At 47.9% G+C, this 24,070-nt stretch overlaps 1 protein-coding gene and 1 long non-coding RNA gene across 5 annotated transcripts; one reads left to right on the plus strand and one right to left on the minus strand.

Moving 5' to 3' along the window:
* Positions 1-3,681: 3,681 nt before the first annotated feature.
* On the minus strand, positions 3,682-13,883 carry LOC135903531 (protein DBF4 homolog B-like). 2 transcript variants are annotated; one of them, XM_065433838.2, is made up of 9 exons: positions 13,802-13,883; positions 13,217-13,346; positions 12,999-13,135; positions 12,848-12,899; positions 12,689-12,730; positions 12,397-12,605; positions 10,864-11,040; positions 4,978-5,074; positions 3,682-4,892 (listed from the first exon to the last, which is right to left on the minus strand). In XM_065433838.2, the coding sequence occupies exons 1-9, from the start codon at positions 13,807-13,809 to the stop codon at positions 3,957-3,959; spliced, it is 1,788 nt and encodes a 595-aa protein (XP_065289910.1). In that variant the 5' UTR covers positions 13,810-13,883; the 3' UTR covers positions 3,682-3,956. The 2 variants fall into 2 exon arrangements, with proteins under 2 accessions (XP_065289910.1, XP_065289909.1); XM_065433837.1 differs by having other exon boundaries at positions 13,460-13,861.
* Positions 13,884-13,942: 59 nt separating this feature from the next.
* Positions 13,943-22,780, plus strand: LOC139054695 (uncharacterized). 3 transcript variants are annotated; one of them, XR_011511441.1, is made up of 3 exons: positions 13,943-15,685; positions 16,227-19,626; positions 22,680-22,780. It is a non-coding gene; the product is annotated as an uncharacterized lncRNA (long non-coding RNA). The 3 variants fall into 3 exon arrangements; XR_011511440.1 differs by having other exon boundaries at positions 13,943-15,258; positions 15,390-19,626; positions 22,680-22,778; XR_011511442.1 differs by having other exon boundaries at positions 13,943-14,122; positions 14,261-19,626; positions 22,680-22,773.
* The last annotated feature ends 1,290 nt before the right edge of the window (positions 22,781-24,070 follow it).

Below are 24,070 nucleotides of genomic sequence, written 5' to 3' on the forward strand. Positions count from 1 at the left end.
AAATTAAATTCTGAAGGTTTCACATGGCAAAACCATGATGTAATTATGAGGCATGCCGTTGTGGGGGACTCCAGATGAATTTAGATCACCTGGGTTTCTTTAACGTGCAATCAACATACAGTACCACAGGTGCTTTTACATTTCACCCCCATTAAAATGCAGCTGAGGTTTGATCCGCGACCTCGTGCTTAGCAGCGCATTGCCAAAGCAACTAAGCAACCACAGCAGGTGGTAAAAATAGACTAGCACACTGTATATTAAAGGAGCTGACCACTGAATGTACAAAGTTTCGGGAATGTTTAGTGCTCCATAATGGTCCAGATGTGACAAAATACCAAGTGCTCTGAAATCAGTGGTTCCCCACAAATGTACAGACGTAAAAACTTTATACTGTAGTTTGACCTTTGACCTTCATCTACCCCTCTATTAATCGTCTTGTCATGAAACTAACGAAAATACAATTATGAAACAGTACTCTGGCACTCTAAAAGCGTCCAAAATGGTCAATAGTTAAACGACTTGTACAAGGTTTGTACCAATCACATCATGAAGAAGAAGAAGAAACTTTAGTAAAGAATAGTCCGGCAGTTCTTGATGTGGTGGCCTCAGGTGACGGCTCGAAGTTCTTGGACTCGAGCGGCATCTTCGGCTTGCCGGACGGCCCAGAGCTGGTCTGCCAGCTCTGAACTTCTGATAGCCGCCTCCCAGCGGCGGCGACGCCTACGGAGAAGGTCCCCGGCGGCTCCCGCATCCGGGGCGGCGTCGGGAAGAACGGAGCTCGAGCCTTCTACTCTGGCAACAGCCGCGATTATGGACGCGTCGCCAACGGAGCTGCTTTGATTACCGTTGTTGCCGGTACACTCCCAGAGCATGTGTCGCAGCGTTGCTCTGCGTCCGCATGTTTTACACGCGTCTGTTGGGTACAAACGCGGATAGCAGTGGTGTAAGATAGCGGGGCTAGGGTAGGTGTGTGTCTGGAGCAAGCGTAACGACACGGCCTCGTTCCTGTTCAGTTTATCGTGTGGTGGCGGGAATCTGCGTCTTTCGAGTCTGTAGTGTTGGGTGAGGTCTCTGAACGTGGTTAGGCGATCGCCCCACGCCCAGTGTGTTTCTTGTTGCTGTGTTTCTGTTGTAGTGTTCCGATCCGGCAGATCCGATGCCCCGCTCTCGGGGGCGGAGGCGGCCACATAATCAGCGGCGGCTCGGCGTGTGAGACCTCGAGCCGTGGCGTGGGCCGCCTCGTTTCCCGCTAGCGGAACATCGGTGTGTGCCGGGGTCCAGAGGAGGAAGACCGTAGAATTTTGGGGTTGCGAGGGCGATGACGAGTCGCCGTCGTCAGAAATTTGGAGTATGCGGGCCGCTTCCCGCGAGACACGACCGCGCGCGAAGCCGCGGATTGCCGCCTGCGAGTCGCTGATCACGATCGCAGCGTTCGGCACCGCGACGAGAGCTAGGGCTATCGCGGCTTCTTCGGCCGCTTCCGTGTGTCCCGTGGTCACCGTGGCGCTCGCGAGGCACCTACCCGAGCGGTCTACAACCGCTATCGCGTGCGCGCTTCTCCCTCCTCCATATCGCGCCGCGTCTACGTACACCGCCTCGTTGCTGTTACCAAACTTTTTCTCAAGGTCGCTTGCTCGTTTGTTGCGTCTCCCGGCGTGGTGCGTCGGGTGCATGTTCTTGGGAAGCGGCGGGATGATCAGGCGGTCGCGAACAGAGGCGGGAACCGCCATCTTTTCTCCATGCTGAGTGTGGTACGCGATGCTGAGCGACTCGAGGATGCATCGACCTGCCTTTGACCTGGATAATCGTTCGTATTGCGCAATGTCGTGCGCCTCGATTAACTCGTTGAGAGAGTTGTGAACTCCGAGCTCTAGAAACTTGTCGGTGCTCGCGTTGAGTGGAACGCCGACCGCCCTCTTGAAAGCCTTTCGGATCATGCATTCGACTTTGTTTTTTTCGGACCCGATCCACCTCAGGTAGGGGGCAACATACGTTATGCGGCTTATCGCGTACGCCTGCACGAGACGGATCGCGCACTCTTCACGCATACCATTGCGTCTGTTCGTGATGCGACGCAAGAGTCGGATGGTGTCATCTACCGAACGACGAAGTATTCGCACCGTCTCTCCGTTATGGCCGTTTGCCTGCAGGTGTAACCCTAGGATTCTAATTTTCTCTACGTGCGGTACGGGAGTACCATCTGCCAATGTAATGTGTATATTGGAATATTCCCGTTCCTGTTCGCGCAGGGTTTTACGACCTCTCCTTGTGGGTTTGTAGAGTAAGAGTTCGGACTTGGTAGCCGAGCACTCGAGGCCCGTTCCACGCAAGTAATTCTGAACCGCATCTACTCCTGCCTGTAGCGTTCGCTCGACGTGACCGTCACATCCCCCTCCGGGAACCCAGAGGGTGATGTCATCCGCGTAGAGACTGTGATGTAATCCTTCTATTTCTGTTAATTTCTCGGGTAGACCAAGTAGAACTAAATTAAAGAGTAATGGTGATATGACGGATCCTTGCGGCGTGCCGCACGGACCCGTCTGAAATTCCGGTGATTCCTCGTCACCGACGACGACGCATGCGCGCCTGCCCGTGAGGAAGTCTCTAACGTAATTATACATTCTTTGGCGTAGTCCTAATGTTCTAATTGTTTTTAAGATCGCTTCGTGCTTAACACTGTCAAAGGCCTTTTTAATATCTAAGCCTAGAATTGCCTTAGTGGAGCTGGTAGTGTCGTCTACGATCTGGTGTTTAAGTTGAAGCAATACGTCCTGTGCGGAGAGGTTGCGGCGGAATCCTAGCATGGTGTGCGGGAACGCGTCATGATCTTCGAGAAAGTCGGTCACGCGGGTGAGAACTGCGTGTTCCATGACTTTGCCGACGCAAGACGTAAGCGAAATCGGTCTTAGATTATCGAACGTAACTTGCTTGCCAGGTTTAGGAACCATGATAACGCGGGCCCGTTTCCACGCTTCGGGAAGGGAACCCTCTCGCCAGCACTCATTGACGTAGGCCGCGAGTCGGGAGATTGACTCGTCGTCTAGGTTTCGGAGAGTCTTGTTGGTAACCCGGTCCGGGCCGGGCGCCGATCGAGTGTTGAGTTCGACCAGGACTAACCGAATTTCCGATTCGCTAAATTCCGCGTCCAGTTTCTTGTTTGTGACGCCGTCGTACTCAGCGTACTGGATGCTTTCGGCTTTCTTAAAGTAACGGTCACGTATGGCGTCAAGGAAGTTATCGCCTTTATAATCTCTTAGGAGTCTACGAGTCTTGTGGCCTTGAGCGGCCCGAGTCTCCTCCGGATCTAATAGGTGTCTAAAAAGGCGCCAAGCGCTCGCCCCGGTCATCTGCCTCTCGAGGCCGTTGCACGTGTCTTCCCATTGTGCCCTGCATACCTGAAGTGCGTGTTCTTCGATGTCTCTGTCTAACTGCGCTATGCGTTTGCGCAACGCCTTATTATGTCTTTGGCATTTCCATCTCTTTAGGAGGGCTCGCTTTGCTTCCCACATGTGTAGGAGCCTGCTGTCAATTATTTCGAGGTTCGCCTCGGGCGGAACCTCGCTCGTTGCTGCACCTACGTCCCTTCTGAGCGTCTCGGTCCACTCGTCTATGTCCGTAATCGGCTTATCGCCTCGCCCCGCTTCTTTTCGTTTCTTGCGGAACGTGTCCCACTTCACGAGCTTGAGCTCATGAAAAATACTTTATTGCCCATGAATTTATGTACAGAGATGGTTTCATGCATTATGAAAGGAAGGAATAAGTTACAAATAATCTGACTGAATGAAAAACAGCTGCTCCTTTCGGAGCTTCACAAGTGCACACTTCACAAGTTCAAAAGGCAGAAAAAGATTCCTTACATCAACCCACCACATCTGTGCAAGTTCTACGCCTAACCAAATTGCACCAAACCAATTTAAGTTAATCATGCACTTGCACAGCAGTTAACTCTACATGCATTAAAAACGAATTGTCATGGGCTCTGGTTCAACAGCAGTATGTACATCACTTCCCAAACACAAACCCTCATCGTTGGCTGCGCTTGATCTGTGTTTTTTTCCTGCAGCACAACTAGTTTTTGGCTGTTCTTCAGCGATGGCACGAGACACAAACTGCAAAAAACTGTCATCACTGTCTGGATCTGATGCTGCATCACACTGTCTTCTGGAAAGGGTTGGCTCGGGAACAACACCACTCACAACATCAGTCCACGAATATTCCATTGTGGAACTGTCGCTGAATAAGCTTTCCGATGCTTTGTCAAAAAATTCACTCATGTTGTGGTCAAAGTTTCCAGCACTCTTGACAGATGTGCATCCTGGATTACCTCCCACAATGTTGAAGCCAACCAAGAGATTGTTAGTCGTTCCACTGGGTTCGGATGAGAAGCTGGGAGGGACGCATTCCTCTTTCTTGCTGCACGAGTCACTGCAACACAAAAACATTCGGGCGTCCTTCACGACGGCCTGAGTCTCAAAATCAGAAAATGTTGCGGGTCTTTTCCTCAGACGTGAGCCACCAGCAGTAGACGCCTCCTCTGGATTTTCAGCAATGGGGGCAGATTTCTTGCGCGTAACCTTCAGATGCCGGAGGGCAGAGATGGTGCCAGAAAATCCAGACTGTTTGACTGCACCAGGATGGCCCTTTATGACAGATACCGCTTGAGGAGGAGACGACCAGGGCCGACCTGCAGTAAGACCAAGCACATTTTCTTCATCACCGGAGGTCGATGGGAAGGCAGGGCCTGCCATTGACCAGTCTTGACCGTTTATCTCCGACAAAGGATGAGCCGGACGATTTGGCAAGGCGCACGGAAGCGTAGAAATGATGTCACTGACGATGCTGAAGTTGTTGGCATTTTGCATGAACTTCTGGTGCTTCTCAGATTCCAAGTGCTGCAACATCACAAAAAGAAACAGTATAAGCAAAACAACACTTTGAAAACTTACCTAACAAGAGAAAAAATTAAACAAAGCTCACTTTCTGCAGGCAGATATAGGAACAACCACATATTTCACAATTTAGCTTCTTCTGCTCAGTGACCTTGACCCGGGGCGCTACTTTTGATGTGCCTGGCCTGTAGGCAGAAAAGAGAATAAAGACCGATGGTTACAACAATGGAAGAAAGCAGGTCCAGACATAAAGCGTGAACTCCCTTGCAATCGTCACATATAGTGGACTTCCGTTAATTCGATTCTGACCAAAGGTACCAGCCCCCATGCATTTATTTATACGGGCAAAAACCATCATTACTTCGATCCTAAAACTGGTCTTCCCCGCATAATTCGAACTTGACTAGTGAGCATGCCTAACCCCTATGTTGACCCCTTTAGTGGCAGCATCTGTCTCGGCAGAGCTTAGGGGACAGTGAATGCATTTATCGAACGTCACATCCCACTGAAAATACTTATTTTCATCCTGCCCTAGGAAGCTTTGCAAGCAATAATCGTAGCTCACAATGTCCGCTTACGGTATTTGCTCGATTATAATGTGCACTCTTCTTCCCCCCTCCCCCAAATTAACTGAAAGCGCGTTCGTGTTTTGCCGCATGATATATCTGTATTGCGGCGAAGCCAACTTTAAAATGCCGATCGCCCTTGTGCAGCAGATATTTTATACTTGCCCATTTTTTCTTGCTAAATATATCGGGTGCGCCTTAGATCTCTACTTTGTTTAAGAGCTGTAATGTTATCTTTATGTTAGTTTGTTACTTTGGACAAGTAGATAGTGGAGTGCGTTTGATTCTGGGGCATGTTAGAATCAGGAAAATACTACCAAATGAATCAGCTGTGCGTTTTGGGTTTTTTAAACATCTTGAGTAGCTCGACCCGCCAGATCATTTGATCAGTTTTGCCGGTCCTGTCAAGGTCGAATTAGCAGAAGTCGATTGTGCAACAAAAAGAATATACTACTTAACTGAGTGCACAAAATTATTTATACAAGGCTGCCATTAAGTGTATAGTTGAACACAGCTCCAGAATTCCATTAGCGATTGGTAACCCCTGTGCACACAGTTTTATAGATTGGACAAAACCTAAATGCTGTAAGATTATTTTGCGGGGGATAATTTACCACTTTTGCACCAACTGTATGTTTATTTGGGCGCAGTTGCATTCTGAAATATTCAGAAAGTATTCAAAAAGATATACATTTACAAATAATGATTATTCGATTCGAAGACCTAACCACATAGGATATTACTCGATTCATTATTCGAAAGTTTCCTTTGTTCGCAAAGCCCTGTGTCCATGCTACATTATTGGTTACAACAATTAAGTTTGGTGTCTGCACTAAAAAGAAAAGGAATGTGAAATCCAGGAAAAAAAGAAAGATAAAAAAGAAGAAAGTGCAAGCCAGCATGTCGGTCTGCGTGCTTCACACCTTCGCCACAGTACACGAGTCGAGTGCGCTGACATCGAAGAAGTGGAAGGGAGACAGGAGAGAGGTGCGCGAAGCCCACAATGGGTAGGGTGATGCGACGACCAAGCTGCGTGGGTGGCACAAAGGGTGTCGTGAAGGTGTGGGGGCAAGGCTCACATTTCTTTTTCAAGAATTTTCCTTTTACTGTTTTGGCGCACACATTCAGTAAAGATATTACATCGTTATAACCAATAACACTGCATAGGAGAATTGTAGTAAGCAGTTCATTTCACCATAGAGCACATACAAAAGCTAACAGTGCATCAGCTGCTCATTGTTATAGTATCCAATATATTGTCAAAACCAGTATCGTTATAACTGGGCTCAACTGTATATTCTGAAACTAGATTCATAGCAAGATCAAATACAACATCAATTACGTGGGACGACAGAGTAGCAAGGCAAGATGTATGCAAAACATGTGCAGATAAATACATTTACTGTACTACAAATCAACCTGCGTACATATTTCCAGCAATAGTTGTCATAGTGCTGAGCCTTTACTGCAGTTTGACTTCAGAGATTTGGAACTGGAACGCACTATACACGTGATGTCAGTGAAATTCAGGCGTACCGTACTCAGTGGTTCTCAAATGTTTAGTTGTCACAGGGTTCTTAAAGGGCCCCTCACCAGGTTCGGGCATTGGAAACAGACAAGCACGGTGTGTAGATCCTGCATTGACGATGGTGTCTTTAAGGTATCAAACCACTGCACAGCACGAAAATAGCTGAAATTTCAAACAAAGGCCTATGCACCCTTCGCCTTGAGCGTATATAATCAAAATTTCTGATGGGGCCTGGTGAGGGGTCTTTTAATAAAGTGGGGGTTAGTCAAGGGCTTATTCAGGTCAGGATATTCTTAAGTAAGTTCATGCTTTAACACGTTCACTGTGACATGGGTCATGAGAAGTTTCAAAAGGGCACAACTCCCCGGTGACTCACCGATGGGTCATCACGCACAGGAATAGCAAGTTCAAAAAGAATTAGAAGGGTGCAAATTAACACATGCATGGAAGAAGGAGACAGGACAGGAGTCTGTTAATTTGCGCCCCTCACCTGACAGCTATGCATCACTGACAAGCTCAACAAGTACTCCTACAGACTTCAAAAAGTCGTGCCGCAGTTTTTTTTTCTCACTTTATGGTCACCCTAGAAAAATGACGGTAAATTTTTTTTCAAAATAAGTCTTTAAGAAGAATTGGAATCTGCAATAAAAAAAATCGACCCTGGGCGTACAGCGAAAAGAATCTGCCCTGAAAGGGTTAAGCAGCGCGCCCTGTACGTTCGCATAGCTGGCCTTCCGCAAGCGCTTTCTGCTCGTCAACTCGGCGGCAGACCTGGCGATCTTTTCCTTGTTCTTTAGAATCGTCGGGATGATTGGTTTGGACATGGTACTTTTTCACCAACTCATAGTTTTTAGCCCGTTGAGACACTTCCTTAAAAATTGGTCACTTCGTTGCCATGTTCAGTGCTCGTCGTTTCGCGACTGCTATAGGCACGGCATTCTTGTCCGCCACCCTGAATTACAACTTGGGCCCCACTAGAACGAAGCGCAGAAGCATGGAGACTAGTGTGGAGAGGCCTGCTTCGCCAGTAACAACCATAAAACTAAATTTCTGAACTTCAGCCTGCACCGTAGCGCATGCCCCGAGACAGCGAGGGTGTTGCAAGGAAGAGCGAGGACAGGCAAGCAGAGTCGCGAGGATGAGAGGGAGGGCGATCTTGGAAACCACATGCCGACACTCATGGGCAGCGTGTGACGGCGGGGAGGGGGTAGAGGGGCACGAAATGGATAGTTCACCTCCAAGGAGGCCTGGGAAAACAGACTGCGCATGCAAAGGGGTTGGAGGTCACCGTTATTTCACATCATGGCGGCGGGTCTACACCGTTCGTTCGCTGTAACCGATCAGCATGATTCAAATACGTTCGTTATATGTGCGATTTTATGCCATTGATATAATGTATATTTTGATGGTCGCATGGCTCTCGTTCATTTTAAGTGAAAGTTCGTCTTAAGTGGGGCCGTTATATGTGGGCTCAACTGTAGTCACCTGCTACACATCTGAAGCCATGCTGCACTTGGCATAAGTGTTGGAATGTTTCCATAAAAGGTTATGCAATTCATTATTTGCGGCACTCTCGAGAAATTGAGGTTTCATACCATAATTACGGGGCCAGCAGCTACCTAAAAAAGCAGAAAATGTGGGACATAAAATATTAATGACAGTGCCTTTTGCATTGCATGCAGGAAGCCAGGTTCGGTGTCAGGTTTTGTTGCACACTGTTCAAGACTTAAAGCGGCACTAAAAGAAAATATTAAATTGAGCTACACTGAAAGATTACGCTTCCGTAATAATGAATTCATCATTCCTAACAATAACTGAGCTTTTGTAAGCAATAAAATGATGCAAATAAACAAATCGGAGTGATGCCACCTATTGTAGAGTATGGTACCCTCTCGTATGTTACGTCAGTTACTCGTTTCACAGAGCAGCTGCTATTTACCACCACTGAGAGCAGCACTGCTTTCTCTGCTTATAACCGCCAATGCAGAACTGCCCTCGCACACTCCTGGCGCCAAGATTCAAGCGACCGTAGCTGGCATTCTCAACCCAAGCAGAGCCGCAGAGCAACTCACCCAAGCAGAATACCTGCAACCACCAAGTTTCACATATAGAGCTAAATAAAGAGTTTCTAAAGGGCATAACAATGGCATAGAGAAGTCACATGGAGATTACGTCAGCTCCTCAGTTTTGGCTCGGGCAGTTCATACTGAACAGCAGCAGCGAGACCATCAGTGACAATTTTGTATGCAACAAAGTGATGTATTGGCATAAAAGAAAAGACAACAGACTTTTAAATGAACATTTTATTGATCTAGCTCAACTTAGTATTTTCATTTTGTGCCACTTTAAGCAAGACACAAAATTTTAGTGTCAGACTGCAATTTAAGTGCTTTGTACATTGTGTACAGGAAGCCAAGTTCCATGTCAGGTTCTATTAAAGCTTGCCCAAAAATATTTGTTTTTACTGTATTAGTAAACACTCGAAACTAATTCAGCTGTATCTGCCTGTCCTTTGTATTAAACCTTTATTGTTGTTAATGTGCTTGCATCATTATGCCACCTTCCCATTATCAGCTTTACCCTCACCGCATGGTGAAAAATAAAAATTTGGCCACTGCCGACAACGGGGATCTCAGCCATGATCCTATCACATAGTACAGTTGGGAAATGAATGCGTTATCACGCAGTGCTAAGGGCCAACTTACGCTCAAGCTGCACACTTGTTAAATGTGTGAGGGCATGCGAACAACTGCACATGTTGCACACAGGTGCAGTTTTCCGCACGACCGCACCCATGTGGTTTGAGCCTGGGTCGGTTTAACATTAAGCTATTTGTGAAGGGTTCTGTGTGCCACTGGTACCAGCTGGTAATGTGGCACACATAGGTTGCAGTAAAGGCCTCATCAGATGTCCCGTTCACTTTTTTTATTTTGCTATGGTTATCAGTGGCCTGTCTCAGGAATAGTTTAGACAGAACACATCTTAAAGACCAACAGCAACGAAATTTTGGGCAACACAAGACGCCTAGATTCATATAGTGCAGGTATAGCACAGCCTCCGTGAAAAATTTTAATTTTAATATACAAGTGGAAATGTTACAGAAGACTCATAGAAGTAGACATTTTTGATACTGAAACAGCATAAAGACAGCATTATCACTAGCCAGAAATGATGCACGACTTCGAAAATGACTCCTCGGCCTGCCTGTTGAGATCAGGTGCCGCCCACAGCACGCTCAAATATTTCTGAGGTTACATGCTAGGATTTTCGTTATATCTGCTAATCACATGGTGCACAAGTCTGATTGGGTACTATATAGAGGCTGCTAGAAATACCAGACAATTGCCAGCCCTGCATAATTGCCAAGACTAATTCATTTGACTTTAGTTCGTTCAATGCTGGCGGGGCCAACTCTATTAATCAAATTATCTGGCATGTCGAACTAGACAAGCTGCACAAAAAACATCAAAACACATCACCAATTCCTTTGGCAGCATTGAATCGGTGATGTGTTTTGGTGTTTTTTCTGCATCTTGCTTAATTCGACCCTTCGGAAAATTTGACAAATTCTAAGATGCTCCTGAGTCAAGCATACACCCACTTTCTTTATTCCAAGGTACAAAACTAACGTAAATGACATTAAAGCTTTTAAACAAAGTAAAAATCTATGGCACACCCGATTATTTATCAATACAAAATGGATAATGGTCTGATATAAATGGCACAACAGTAGCCATTTTTTTTAAAAGCTTCACGACACAGATTTGAAAGCCAGCTTCGCTGCAGTACAGTTGTGTTTTGCAGTAAAGCTAAGGAGCACATATGTGTCTCCGGAATGCCTGAATGACTACTTTTTCTAGCATGAAGTAAAAATATGCACCTCAGCAGAACCCCTTTTAGATGACTGTCAGCAACAGGTTCAGCAGGTTCCTTGGGTAAAGGTGCAGGTTCCTTGGGCACAGGGGCAGATTCCTTGGGCTTAGGTACCCTCTGCTGGCAACGATCAGCAGTGACGTCTGGCCACTGTTTAAGGCTCCGATAAAGTGGCTTGAACACGCTGGAAAGGGAAGCGTCTTTAGAGCCCAAGATACTAGTTGCTGACTAGTGTCTTCGGCTCCACGGGTAAGAAAAGACCAAGAGAAGAGAGAGCCCAATTACAAATGGCCGGAAAACTGCTACAAATCTCTGGGTAGTTGCCCAGAGATATTATTAGTTCCAGCATGTTAGAAGATGCAACTTCCAGTTGCAGAATGTTTGAGCACTGGTCACTTGCTGTGCCTGCATACTCTCGTGACAACTTGGCCAGGAAATTTATTTAGCTATTCCTGCAATGTTTGTTCCTGATGAATTGGCATTTTCTAAATGTGGCTGAGCAAGTCAATGTGACATAATGAACACAACAGCCCACTGACTTTACATCGGTTTAATGTCCCAAAGCAACACTGAAGCTATGAGAGAAGGCATAACAGAGGGCCCTGGATTAACTTTGACCACCTGGAGTGCTCTATTTTGCACCTAGATCTACGTACATGTGAGTTTTGACATTTCGACTGCATCGAAATGCTCAGCAGCAAGATGCCATAGACGCTGTAATGGGCAATGTTTTACTGGACAACAACTTTATCAAGAAATAAAGGGTGGAATAGTTCAAATGTCTGGTGTGCATGACATAAGGTGACTCTAGTCCACACAAATGAAGTTCTGCCTTCGGTTCAAAATTACTGCATTGAAACTATTTCAATGCACTATCACGAGATAGGCAATAACCAACTTCATGTACATGTACTAAAATAACTTTGGCAACTCTTGCTGATGAGACAAGCCTGTATACAAAACTATGGGCCTCACACGATGTTGCAGTGAATGTTTCATCATTTGCAGGCTTCAGTAATGTGCGTATGGATGTACTTAGCAAGGGGGGAAATGATGAATTACTAGCGGAAAAGGGTACACAGACTAGTTGACGTGTTACACAGGACATGCAGAAATTAAAACAATACCAGCATACTATAACTGTCTGTGGCCGCACATACAGTGCTCAACGAATGAAAGGGAACAGGGATATTTTAACTGGAATGCTCCGTATGTGAAATTACTCAATATCATGTCACCACGAATCACTACTAAAGTGATGTGGGCTCTTACTGGAGTAAAAATTATGCTAATGTCACACAAATTGAACATGGTGGCAATAAAAGTATGTGCATTTCATTCCATGAACACTATAATTTACTGTGCCTAATGTTAGTGACACTGAACTTTTCAAAAATAAACCAGGCATCTTTCTTTATTGATTTATTTAAGACAATATTAAAATTGCCTTAGGGGACACACCTAAAGGCAAAGAATTGCCTGGCTATTTTCCATCTCAATCAAATGACTCCCTGAACAACACAAGGAAATGAGTACTAACCACTGCATGTCCTCTATCTTGATGAAAGGTGGTACAATCTTTTGTGGAAGGTCAGATTTTTGTTTTGTTTTTGCATTTTCTTTCCCATGCTTTGCACTTTCCAGCAGGGCTTTCTCCTTAAGCTTCTGCAGCCACGGAAGGAAGCTTTTAATGTAAGAGACCTCTATCTGCCACTGTCGACACAATTCCAGAACATCTGTTGAGCCAGACTGCAACATGGACAAAAGCAGAATAATGCACTTGTCCCATCTTGAAATAACTGGTCTGCTAAAGCAGACTGAGCGATACTTACCGCATTTTGCATCGCCTTTTGGACAAGAGCTTGTCCTCGACCCTACAGGAGAGAACAAATTAAACATGAGCTTTCTACAAAACTGCAGCTAACAGAACACAGCAGTTCTCATTTAGCTCATTTAAGGCTATAACCATGACACTTCATTTTCGTGCTTACTGTGTGACGACTACTCTTCAGATCACTCGATCGCCCCGTTGATGTAGAAGGTCTGAAATGGAGTTGCAATTGTAGTGTGCAGAGAATGAAGTGCGGTTCAGAAAGAAATAGATGGACCAAAAGATTCAAACAGAAAACTAACAGTGCGTACCCAACAAAAACAGACGGACTTGTGGATGGGCCACTGGAATCCACCGAATTTGGCTTCGGCGGTGTTGAAGCAGGCCTGAGATCCTGCTGATCAGTAATGACGCACGAGACGTCCTTCCCGAAAAATGGCTCTACCCTCTGAAAGAAACACACGCGAGGCTAAGTATTAAGAGATCGATCCACGTTTAAACAAATTAGTTTTATTCGAACATGACTTACAGCTCCCAGACTCGAGAGGTCTTGGCTGAGTTGGGGAGGAGGTCGACGGTTCTTGAAGTGAAGATAGAACTTTTTGTTCTCGAGTGGCCTGGAGTACCGCTGGCCATCTGTTTTCTTTTTGCTCACTGTACTGCAGAACAGAGCAGAAATTTTCTTCAATTATGCTGAAGAACTTTGCGCAACTTCCATACGATCAAAACACACGACCAAAAAAAAAAAAAATGTTAACCCGTAAAGACTCACAGGATCCGGCGAGCTTCAGTACGAGAAGACATAACGAGCTCGCAGATGGCCGAGGCTTGCGGAGGTTTCACATTACGATCCCCATTTATGAGTTGCTATCTCTCACGGTGACGAAAAGTCCGATTTACAGCGCACGCACGAGACATGTTACGTTCGTTCGAAGATACAGTTTCGCGCCAACGGGTTCCGAATGTGGCAACGTTCTACAATGTTATATACTTTAACTGCGCAACGCAAGTTCAAGCTGTCACCGGAAATGTTTCTTATTGATACGAAAGCTAGTTACGAGGAAAAGGAAGAAAACACAGCAGTACAATACATACGTAATTATTATCTATCTACCCTAGCATTGCCCGTCCCCGGGTGGATGCCGGGTTCCAACGACCGCCCGCGCTTCGCTTGATGACGCTAAATATGGTATGGCTTGCCTTGACCTCTGGCTTGGTCAAGTCCGCTCTTATCGGAAAGTGTCTGCGTTCACCCGGTGAACGCAGCGCAAGCGTTAGGTTCACCCAAACGTCACGTCCGGGACGTCACATCAGGTTTTTGTTTTTTTCACGTCCGTGATGTCACATCCGGCCTTTTTGGCGGCATAATATGGCATATGGCAGGTTCGGAGTGCACGAAGCGGTGGATCGCTTATTTTTCGGGCTTTTGCTTCTCGTAAGTATACTTCGTCTTTGCGTTTGATGTGCATCTACTACGCGTAGCTAATCTTTCGACTGCATGATGCCATATATAGGTGTTCTGTGATGATACTTTATAGCCAGGTTCCTCACGAGCTTTTGTGATGCATTGCAGGGACCGCCACACCGGCCAGCCAGTGCTACAGTGTCCTAATGCAGAGAACGTATATTACACGGAACTGCGCTCCTTCAGAGTTATTTAGAGTCTTTGTCAGAAGCACGTAACAGTAACATTACTTGGTTACGGTGCTGCTACATGGCAGAATATTTGAATGGCAGATGTCCCGAGTGCGGCATGTAAGTACGTACGTACGCGCGCTTGTTTAGCCTAAATAAGAGTTTCTATTGTTCCCCAATGGAAATGCACATTCCTGATGCACGGTTCAGATCTGCCGGCTAAGGGCGGTAGTGAATAAAGTCACCAAATTGCGGCCTCGTTGCGGTCTCGCATTGCGGCCTCATTGCACGGTCGGGAAAAATTGCTTTAGAACCAAAATTTCGCTGCGCTGTCAGTAGCCATTCACTGATAAGCTTTCTCCGCAGCGTAATGCTCAGTGCAGGTGTGATGGGGGTTATGTGTGCGGTCGGTATGTGACCGATATTCCTGAACGCAGTGTCATTCAGCGATGTGCACAGCTGTGGCTGATTGTCGAATGTGGGCTGTGACAGGAGTGATGGGGACCATGCTCCTGCCTCGGCCAAGGTTGCAGCGATTTCAGAGCTGCAGGGAGCGCCCAGGCAGAACCTAATCTCGGCCCTATGCTGCAGCTCCAGCTTCTTGAGACGGGCACGTGGTAGTGCCACGAGTGGGAGGACGTACCGCAGGCGTGAGGTGGCTACTGCATGGTACAGCCGCAGAGCCCACCTAGTGGTGCAGCTCTGTCCTCGGGCAACAAGCTGGGAGACTGCCTTGTGGACCCGGAGGACCTGGACGTGCAGGGTCTTGACAGCAGGCAGCCAGGTCAGCCGGTGATGAACGTGTAGTCCCGGGTACGTCACTGCCGGGCTTCAAGGTCGCCTTCCAGTTGCAGCTGTGCAGCGGGCGGTTGCTCTTGGGTGGAGCAGCATGGCCTCTGTCTTCCTTGCCGAGATGGCAAGGCCAATGCAGCTCAGGTAAGCAGCGGCGGTGTCGAGGGCTCTTTGCAGAGCCGAGCGCGCACTGCTGTGGCTGTGTGGTGGATTTCGCACACATAGGGCGATGTGGTCCGCGTTGATGGAGGTATTCACGTGGTTGTGGGGGTCAGTCTGCAGGACAGCAGGCAGTCGGGCCAGGTTGAACAGGAAAGGGCTCACCACTGATCCTTGTGGGACGCCCTCTACCAAATAGGTCCAGGGCCTGCTGAACGACTGGATAGGGCAGGCCGTCAAAGGCCCCCTTCATGCCGATAAGCACCAGGAGCACGGCCTCACCGCAGGCCTTGGCCTCTTCCAGCGTGGAGACCACGTCCACGATGGAGTCCGCACTGCATCAGCTCCGCCGGAAGCCTATCTGCTCATCGGCCAGAAAGCAATGGCCTCCATCAGCTTGCAAGCAGCAGAGGTGAGTGAGACTGGCCGATAGGAGCTCACGTTTTTCAGCCGGCCTTCAGGATGGGGGCCACGTAGGCTGTGCGCCATGACTCCGGCACCTGCCCTGACTGCCAGATGTTTAAGCAGTCAAGCAGGTGCAGCTGCTCGCTGGCGGCCAGGTTGCGAAGCATTTGGGTTCCTGGTGCACTGGGCTCCTGGTGCACTGCGATGCTTGGAGCTCGTGCAGCGTCAGCGGGTCCTGGTAGATAGCCATAACCTGGCTCGATGGCCACCCTGGGTGGTGAGAGAGAAGGGAAGACGGAAAGGCAGGGAGGTTAACCAGGCTGAGTCCAGTTTGCTACCCTACACGTGGGGAGGGGAATGGGGAGTGAAAGAGGAAGAGAGAGAACTTAAGTGTAGGATGTCTATAGTCGGGCACTCAAGTCTGTTGCCCTCAGGTAGCGAAAAAGCGCTCAGACTGCTTTCTGGGCCAATGAACTGTGAGGCCAGGCTCCCAAGACTGGATGACAGGCCATTTACAGAAGCGAAGACCCTGTGTGGTGGTTGTGCAGGCAGCTAGGCAGGCTGACGGAAGGCTGCCCTACCTTCAGGATGGCTGCAGTGCGTGGTTCAGCCAGCGCAAACTGGTTGGCGAGGAGCTCCGCAAGGGCCTCTTCGCTGATGCTCAGCGTGATGGCCACGGCGAGGACAGGTTGTAGGCTTCCTCTCCTGCTGGTGAGGGATTTGAGCAGTCTCCAAGCCAGGGGTCCCCTGGACCTGCCCTCGATGGCAGAGGCTCCTCCTGCGCCGGGCTTGGCGTCTGCAGCGGGCATCTGCACGTCTGTACTCGGTCCAATGCTCTGCCTTGCCCGTCCGGATTGCTCCACGCTCCATACGGCGCCTGGAGGCACGAATGTTGAGCAGGTGGAGGTCCGGAGCGGGGGTATCTGGTTGGGTAGAGCACTGAACGGTGGCAGCCTGAGCACAATCCACGATGGCGCTCAGGAAGTCACGGCCATCTTCCAACTTGCTGCAGTGCTTCCGGAACAGGGACCAGTCTGTGACGTAAGTTCTTGACCTAGGCCTTCTCCCAGACCTGGGGCTGATCACAATAGGGAAGTGGTCAGACCCCCATTTGTCCGAACTTGTGGCCCAGGAGTAGGAGCACTGCTCAGTGTTGAGGGAGAGGTCAATGGCTGTGCGAGCTCTGCGGTAGACGTAGGTGGGCTCCCTGGTGTTCCAAGGTCAGCAGGCCAGCTCAGCTGATGGCATCTGTGAGGCCTTTGCCTCAGCGGGTGCAGCTGCGGCTTCCCCAATCCGTGTGGTGTGCGTTGAAGTCACTGCACAGGACTGCATGCCCACCAAGGCGAACAGCCAGCTGGATGAGGCTGGAGGGATCCCACGGCTTTCCTGGACGGATGCAGATGCTCGCCACAGCCGTGTCCTGGCTGCCAAGGCGTACCACAACGGCGCATTACTCCAAGGGGCCACCGGCGATGTCAGCAACAGGTAGAACAGCACGCGCCAGGGTGCTGCGGACATAGATTGCCGTGCGTGGCTTTCCTGGCTTATGGACTCCATCTAGGCAGGGTGCCGCAGTGCAACTGCATGTGGCACAGGTGGTGGCACCCGTGTAGTCGGGAAGCCGTAGGTTCTCGGCCACGGCATATGTCTCCAGCAGTGCGAGTACCGTATAGTGCGGAATATAGGTTGAGGTTTTTTCCCAAAAATATTACTAAAAGTTCACCCCTTGACTTACATACCGGCCCTTGGCACAGCATGAATAGTCGTCTGGCAGCATGTAGGAGCGCAGACCTTTCGGCATCCACATTGTTATCGCCCCCTTGGTGACCGACACGGCCCAACTCGCAGGCGCTGCGCGGTTCTTTATTCTGACGAAGTTCTTTATTCTATGGCGCAGTGCACCCGGAGCTCAAAGACAGGGTGGCGGATTTTGTCCGCGAGCATCGTGCCAGATCATTGCCAGTCACAGCAGAACTCATCTGCATCAAAGCTATTGAGATCGCCCGAGAATCCGGACTGCCCAAGGAACAATTCAAGGGCTCCATTTATTGGGTTCGTCGCTTCATGCAACGCAAGGGATTCGCACTTCGACAGCGCAAATCAATCTGGCAGAAGCAGCCAGAGGCATACGAGGACAAGTTGGTCGAATTCCAGCGCTATGTTATCCGTCTCCGGCAGCAGCATGGCTACATGTTGGTACAGATCGGCAACGCTGATGAAATGCCGGTGTGGTTCGACATGCCGTCGCTCACCACAGTGTGCGAACGCGGCACAAAAGAAGTCGAGCTTCTTTCTACGGGGAACGAGCATTCACGGTGATGCTCGCGTGTACTGCAGATGGCAGAAAGCTGCCCCCATACATAATATTCAAGAGGAAGACGCTGCCGAAAGAGGCTTTCCCACGGGATGTCGTTCGCGTGAATGAAAAGGGCTATATGGACGAGGCCCTCATGCTCAATTGGATTAAGACCGTCTGGAATCGGCAACCAGGGGCACTCTTGCGGTTTCCGAGCATGCTCGTCTTGGATGCCTTTCGCGGGCACTTGACCGCAAGATTGAAGCTGGCACTCCGCGACGGGAGGACGGAACTCGCCGTCATTCCGGGATGCATGACGTCAACACTTCAGCCACTGGACGTCGTGCTCAACAAGCCTGTTAAAGACCGTGTCCGTGAACAATATAATCAGTGGATGGCCGGCGACAACCTGATGACCCCAACCGGCCAGCTGCGCAGGCCGCCTCTCGTCACTGTGGCCACATGGGTGTCGCAGGTTGTGCTCGCTGCCCGACGATATGGTGGTGTGGGCATTCAAGAAGTGTTGCATAAGCAAGAAGTGTTGCAAAATTTTTTGCATAAGCCAGGAACGCACACAGGAGTCCAAAGAACTTTGTCACCAGGAGAAAAAGTTACAGCACGGTGGGTCGAGTCGTAACGAAACTTGCGAGCGTCCTGGGAGACGTCTGTGTTAAGCGGGGCGAGGCGTCTGCACTCTGCGAGGCGAGACACAAACTGTTCCAAGAAAGGAACTGATGGGGGTACAGGAGTCGAAAGGAATGATACATCAAGAATGAAACTTGGTGAACAGCCATAGATGAAGAAAAAACGTTAAATCCAGTGGTACGTTGCGTAGCCATGTTATAGGCGAATGTCATGAACGACAGGATTGCATCCCCGTTCGTGTGGCCAGGGTAGATGTACAGTCGCATGCAATATGACTTGCAACACTCTTGTTCGTTGTTGAAGGGGCTCCACGGCTGCGCAGCAGCTCTGACATTCGAAATAGCAGTTTAATAGACACCACTAATTGAAGCTGTGTTTCGGTCTGGAACTTACCATGTGTCTGCACAGCCGCACAGCCTTGGAACCCCTTCGACCACGGGTACCGGTGTTGCAATTCATATTGCACGTGACTGTACATCGCAATCATCAAGCTGTTGGTCTGCAGATGGTAACTGGAAGTCGTCTTGCGAATTGTGTTAGAGGTGCACAGAACTTCGGTAAGGATAGAAGAGAGGAAGACTGCTGCAGTCACTGAGGAGAACGCGCAGAGCGCTGCGGTGTAAGATAATGTTGTGTAGAAAGAAATCGGCGACTTCAGCAGCAGTCCAGGATGGTAGAGATGCTGTCTCCGCATAGCGTGTTGGATGGTCTATGGCCGTTGCAATCCAACGATTTCCATGTGAGGTCATGGGAAGAGGACCGTACAAGTCTATTCCAACTACTTCAAAAGGCGAAGCGGGACAAGGCAGAGGTTGTAAAGAGCCAGAAGGAGCTGTTGGGTTTGCTTTGACAATGAACGCAGGGTGCAACATACTTCGCAACGGCTGAAGATGGGCCAGGCCAGGAGCAGCAACTTCATATTCTGTTGCAAGTCTTGTGGTAGCCTAGAGGACCAGTCGTCGCATGATCGTGAAAGGCTTCAAGCACCTCACATTGCAGAGAACATGGTATGACCGGGACCCATTTGTTTCCATCGATGTGATAAATGTTGCGATGTAAAACCCCATTGTGCAGCTTGAATTGATTAAGTTGTCGACGAAGTCAGGCGTTTGGAGGTGACGAAGAATCTTCCATGCGTTGGAGAATAGTTCAGCAGTGTGGGTCGATGCATTAGTGGGACACAAGGACAGATGGGCTGTTGTGTCTTAGCCATTCGAGGGCTACAATGGGTAAAGCCGATGAAGAGGACTCGGGACGTACACAATCACGGAGAGGTTATGGTGAATCGTCATGATTCGGCAGAGGGTAGCAAGAGAGAGCATTGGTGTCTTGATGCTTCTTTGCAGCCCTGTAGGTGACATTGAAATCGTACTCCTGTAGGTGAAGCACACAGCAACCCAGGTGGCCTGATAAATTCTTTAGCGATGAAAGCCAGCACAGTGTGTTATGGTCGGTAACGACTGTGAAATGGCGGCCATGAAGACATGGGTGAAATTTTTGCACAGCCCAACAGCAAAGCACTCCTGCTTGGTTATGGTGTAGTAATTTTCTGCACTGGTTAGTGCACGACTAGCCTAAGCAATTACTCGTTCGCGGAATGTGTTGTTGCATTGTAGTAGAATGGCACCGAGACTGACTGCTAGCGTCGGTGTGAAAGATGGTGGGCGCGGTTGGATCAAAGTGGCGCAGTACTGGGTCTGACGTCAGGGCATGTTGCAAAAGCAGGAAAGCATGTTCACATTCGTCGGACGAAACAAAGGGTGCATTACTGGGGAGGAGTTGATGGAGCGGGGACGTAAGTGTAGCGAAGTTGCATATGAAGTGCCGGAAGAAGCAAGTCCAAGAAAACTGTGCATGTCTTTTTGACGCAGTGGACACAAAATTCGAGGATGGCAGTAAGCTTCTCGGGGTCCGGACGAATACCTTCTTTGCAGACTATGTGCCCCAGAACTTTGATGGCCTTGCTGGCCAAACTGCATTTGTGTGTGTGTGTGTGTGTGTGTGTGTGTGTGTGTGTGCGTGTGTGCGTGTGTGCGTGTGTGCGTGTGTGCGTGTGTTGAGCTGCAAACCAGCATTTGCAAGACAGGCAAGGACTTCATCAAGATGTTGCAAATGTTGTGAGAACATGGTTGAAAACACAATGTCGTCGAGATAGCACAGACAGGTTTTCCATTTCAAGCCACACAAGACTTATCGATCATGCGTTCGAATGTGGCAGGCACATTGCAGAGTCCGAAAGGCATCGCACTGAACTCGTAGAGCCCATCAGGGGTAGCAAATGTCGTTTTTGCTTTGTCGGATTTGGACATCGGTATTTGCCAGTAGCCTGGTCTAAAGTCAAGGCTAGAAAAATACTCAGCACCGTGGAGTGAATCTAGTGCATCATCCATCCGTGACACGGGGTGAACATCTTTGCGCACGATTTTGTTCAGCGCACGGTAACAGACGCAAGAACACACTGAGCTGTCTTCGTGACAATTGCAACGACATGAGTGTCAACAGCTCAAGTGACAGTTGATCCACGAGGCAACAGTTGGGGTTCGATTTGGTTTATTGCAGTAAGCAATGCAGACCCCTCAGAGAAGCGAATAAGGCCAGGGGTAATCAGAATTGCTCGAGATAGGGTATGGTCATAGGGTAGAATGAATACGCCGCCATCCACAATGTTACAGGAGTTGACACCTATAATCTTTTCTCTAGGTGGCCAAAGAACGTAATCGGAAGAGGTGACAAGACGAATGCATTCTTCGTGGTTAGGAAGAGAATTGCCAGTGGCATCATCCAGTTGTGTGAGGCGCTGACGACAAGAGATAGAAGCAAACGCCAAAGATAAGAAGTCCCACCCCAAGATGAGTTCATGGGTCACTCACGAAATACCGCAAAAACAATGTGGTGAAGAATTTAGTCTATGGACACACGAACAGGACACGGTGCAATTGGACGAATAATAACCTTGGCCGCTGCACAAAGAGAAAGGCCGGAGTAAGGCAATTCTTGTGTTTTATAGAGTCCCAAACAGTCACATGGCAATAATTGCCAAGCGTCTTGTAACATGGAGCCACCTCAGAATTGCGCCAAACAAAGATGATGGATGCAGCCAGTCTTGCCAGATAACTACATTTTGACTATTCTGTATTGTTTGCATTTTTTTGTGTAAAAGGAATTGTCGCAGAGAGTTTTATCTTCAGTGGCCTTCAGTTGACGTCATCTGCTACAACTAGCACATAAGTTAACTCCATAGCACCACTAGGATGGAGACATTGTGTCGTGGGGTGCTTCCTTAAAAGTGGACAAGAAGATCCTAAAGGAAAAGTGTGAGATGGTCACAGTAATAACCAAGGCATTTGGCATGGGAATGACCCAGCTATGAAAGTATTATCAGATGTGGACAAGCATATAATACTAAATGGTGCCTTGCACGAGTCCCAAGTGTCAAATGTAATGAGTATTGTGCATTGAAAGGGCCAAAAATGTTTTGTACATGCAAGGGAACACTATGGGCATTTTATAACAGTTGCTTAGATGTACTACATTAACAGGAACCAAACGAACTCCCTTAGACATAAGCATGCAGCAAATTCAAGGACTAGATGAAGCTTCAAAGAAGTAACTGCATTTCATGTAGGATAGGTGTGAATGACCTTTGTGCACGAGATCAGTGACAAAAACACTAAATGAATGCAGTACAGTGTCTGTATCATATCTTGTGCAGACCAAACTAGCCTGGAGTTTCAGCGTTCCTTGTCAGTTCATTTAAATAGGCACTACATTGTTCAAAGTGCAATATTGTTCTACAAAACATAATATGCAAGATGTAGCATGCTAACCCTCGTGGCTCAACAACTACTGAACCGAAACCTGAATGAGCAGTGAAGCTTCCTTGTAATTTTCATCGTAACCATACTTTCGCTCTTGAAAGTGAACCTCTTTAGTGAATTTGCTTGTGTATTAATTTTTCTTTAGGCAAGTATTTTTTATACATGTTAATGTCTCAATCCTGCTTTTTCTTTCCGGGGCTAAAACAAAATGCCTCTTATTTCACTTTGATCTTTTGACCTAGGAAGCCATCATCTGGTGCTGTGTACAGCAAGCACATGCTTCGGGCAAGGAGGGAGCCAGCACCATATCTACATCAGCAAGAACCTCGGTGCTCAAAATAAACATTTTCTGTGCAAATACCTGTCTTTTTATACTTCCAGCATGAATTAATAAGTTTCTTTTGCCTTCACATGCAGGAAGGTTTATAGGAATAAATAGTGACTGTTGAATGCCCAGGAAAAGCCTTGAAGCCATTATACTTGTACAGTGATAAAGTACATGTGTACTTGAACTTAATAGTACAGAAACGAAAAGCAAAGTAATAGGCAAAATGCTCGGGGCAGCAGTCGTATAAATGGTAGATGAACACAGCTAATTGTGCTGTCCAGTTTCATTCAGTTTGACCAAATGTTGCAAGATTTGCCTTCAATATGAATCATTCAGTTTAGCCAGCTAAAGTCGAACTCGTACAAACTTTGGAATGTCTGCTGGGAATTTTAGCATAAATGGTATGTGTGCATCCTTCAGCAGCACCACAAGACCAGTAAGGTTTTTGTGTTACTGTCCCCCCTCCCTTGGGGTTATTGCAGTGTCTACTTCAAGTGCTTGAGGGTATAATGGAAAATGACTCCATTCTCCAATGAGAAGGCTATATAAATATGCAGGACAAGAGCTTGTAGGCCTGGTTATAAGCATGAATTAGATATGTATAGACCAAAGGCAATATGAATACAATATGTTAAATTGCATATATATGTGGGAACTGCCCACATCAAAGGAAAGAAAGTGCAATACTTGCAACCTACCAACATAAACATCAGTCTAGGGAAGGATTCTGTAAGGATCCACTAAGTGGACTGTTTCAGCACACACTGATTAGGTAGAGCTATAATCTGGTAGAGCAAGTGGCAATCATCACCATGGGCTCTCGTGCTCTATTCATTCAGCGTGTACTGGAATGGACAGTCCACGTAGTCAACACTTACAGACTAGCCCCCTAGGGCTGTGGAAGCACGCAGTATATTAAGCTTAAGTCTGGAGTGCTACCTTCTGCTTATGTGGCAAGTCCTCCTGTTTACCTGTTCCTTTCAACTGAGAGCTGAGCACTGCCTAGGTTAAGTCAGAAAAAGCAACCAGCGTCCATAGAATTCAAACTATTACTATTTGCCCTATATAAGGGGACAGTGAAGCCTAAAATGACACTTGACTTGGGCCATATTTTTCGCGATATGCCCGAGAATATTGGGATTTCCCATCAATATAACCCTTCCTACATCACATAGTGAACAACCTGAAAACTTAACACTGTTGCGCAGAGCGATGAAGGGTCAGGATTTGAGCGAGAAAACAACACATGACACCTGAGCGCAAACTATGAACTGGTTTATTTTTCTGCAAGTGAAGCGTACATAA

Source organism: Dermacentor albipictus, chromosome 1 (assembly GCF_038994185.2).
Source record: "Dermacentor albipictus isolate Rhodes 1998 colony chromosome 1, USDA_Dalb.pri_finalv2, whole genome shotgun sequence".
Taxonomy (NCBI): Eukaryota; Metazoa; Arthropoda; class Arachnida; order Ixodida; family Ixodidae; genus Dermacentor; species Dermacentor albipictus.

What these genes read in the sequence shown, in the direction of transcription:
- LOC135903531 (XM_065433837.1), bottom strand. Translation starts at nt 13,491, where the DNA reads ATGTCTTCTCGTACTGAAGCTCGCCGGATCCT. An exon ending in ACCTCTCGAGTCTGGGAGCT is followed by an intron (nt 13,136 to 13,216) that starts GTAAGTCATGTT and finishes TGTTTCTTTCAG; the next exon opens with AGGGTAGAGCCATTTTTCGG. An exon ending in AAGATAGAGGACATGCAGTG is followed by an intron (nt 11,041 to 12,396) that starts GTTAGTACTCAT and finishes TTCCCTTTCCAG; the next exon opens with CGTGTTCAAGCCACTTTATC.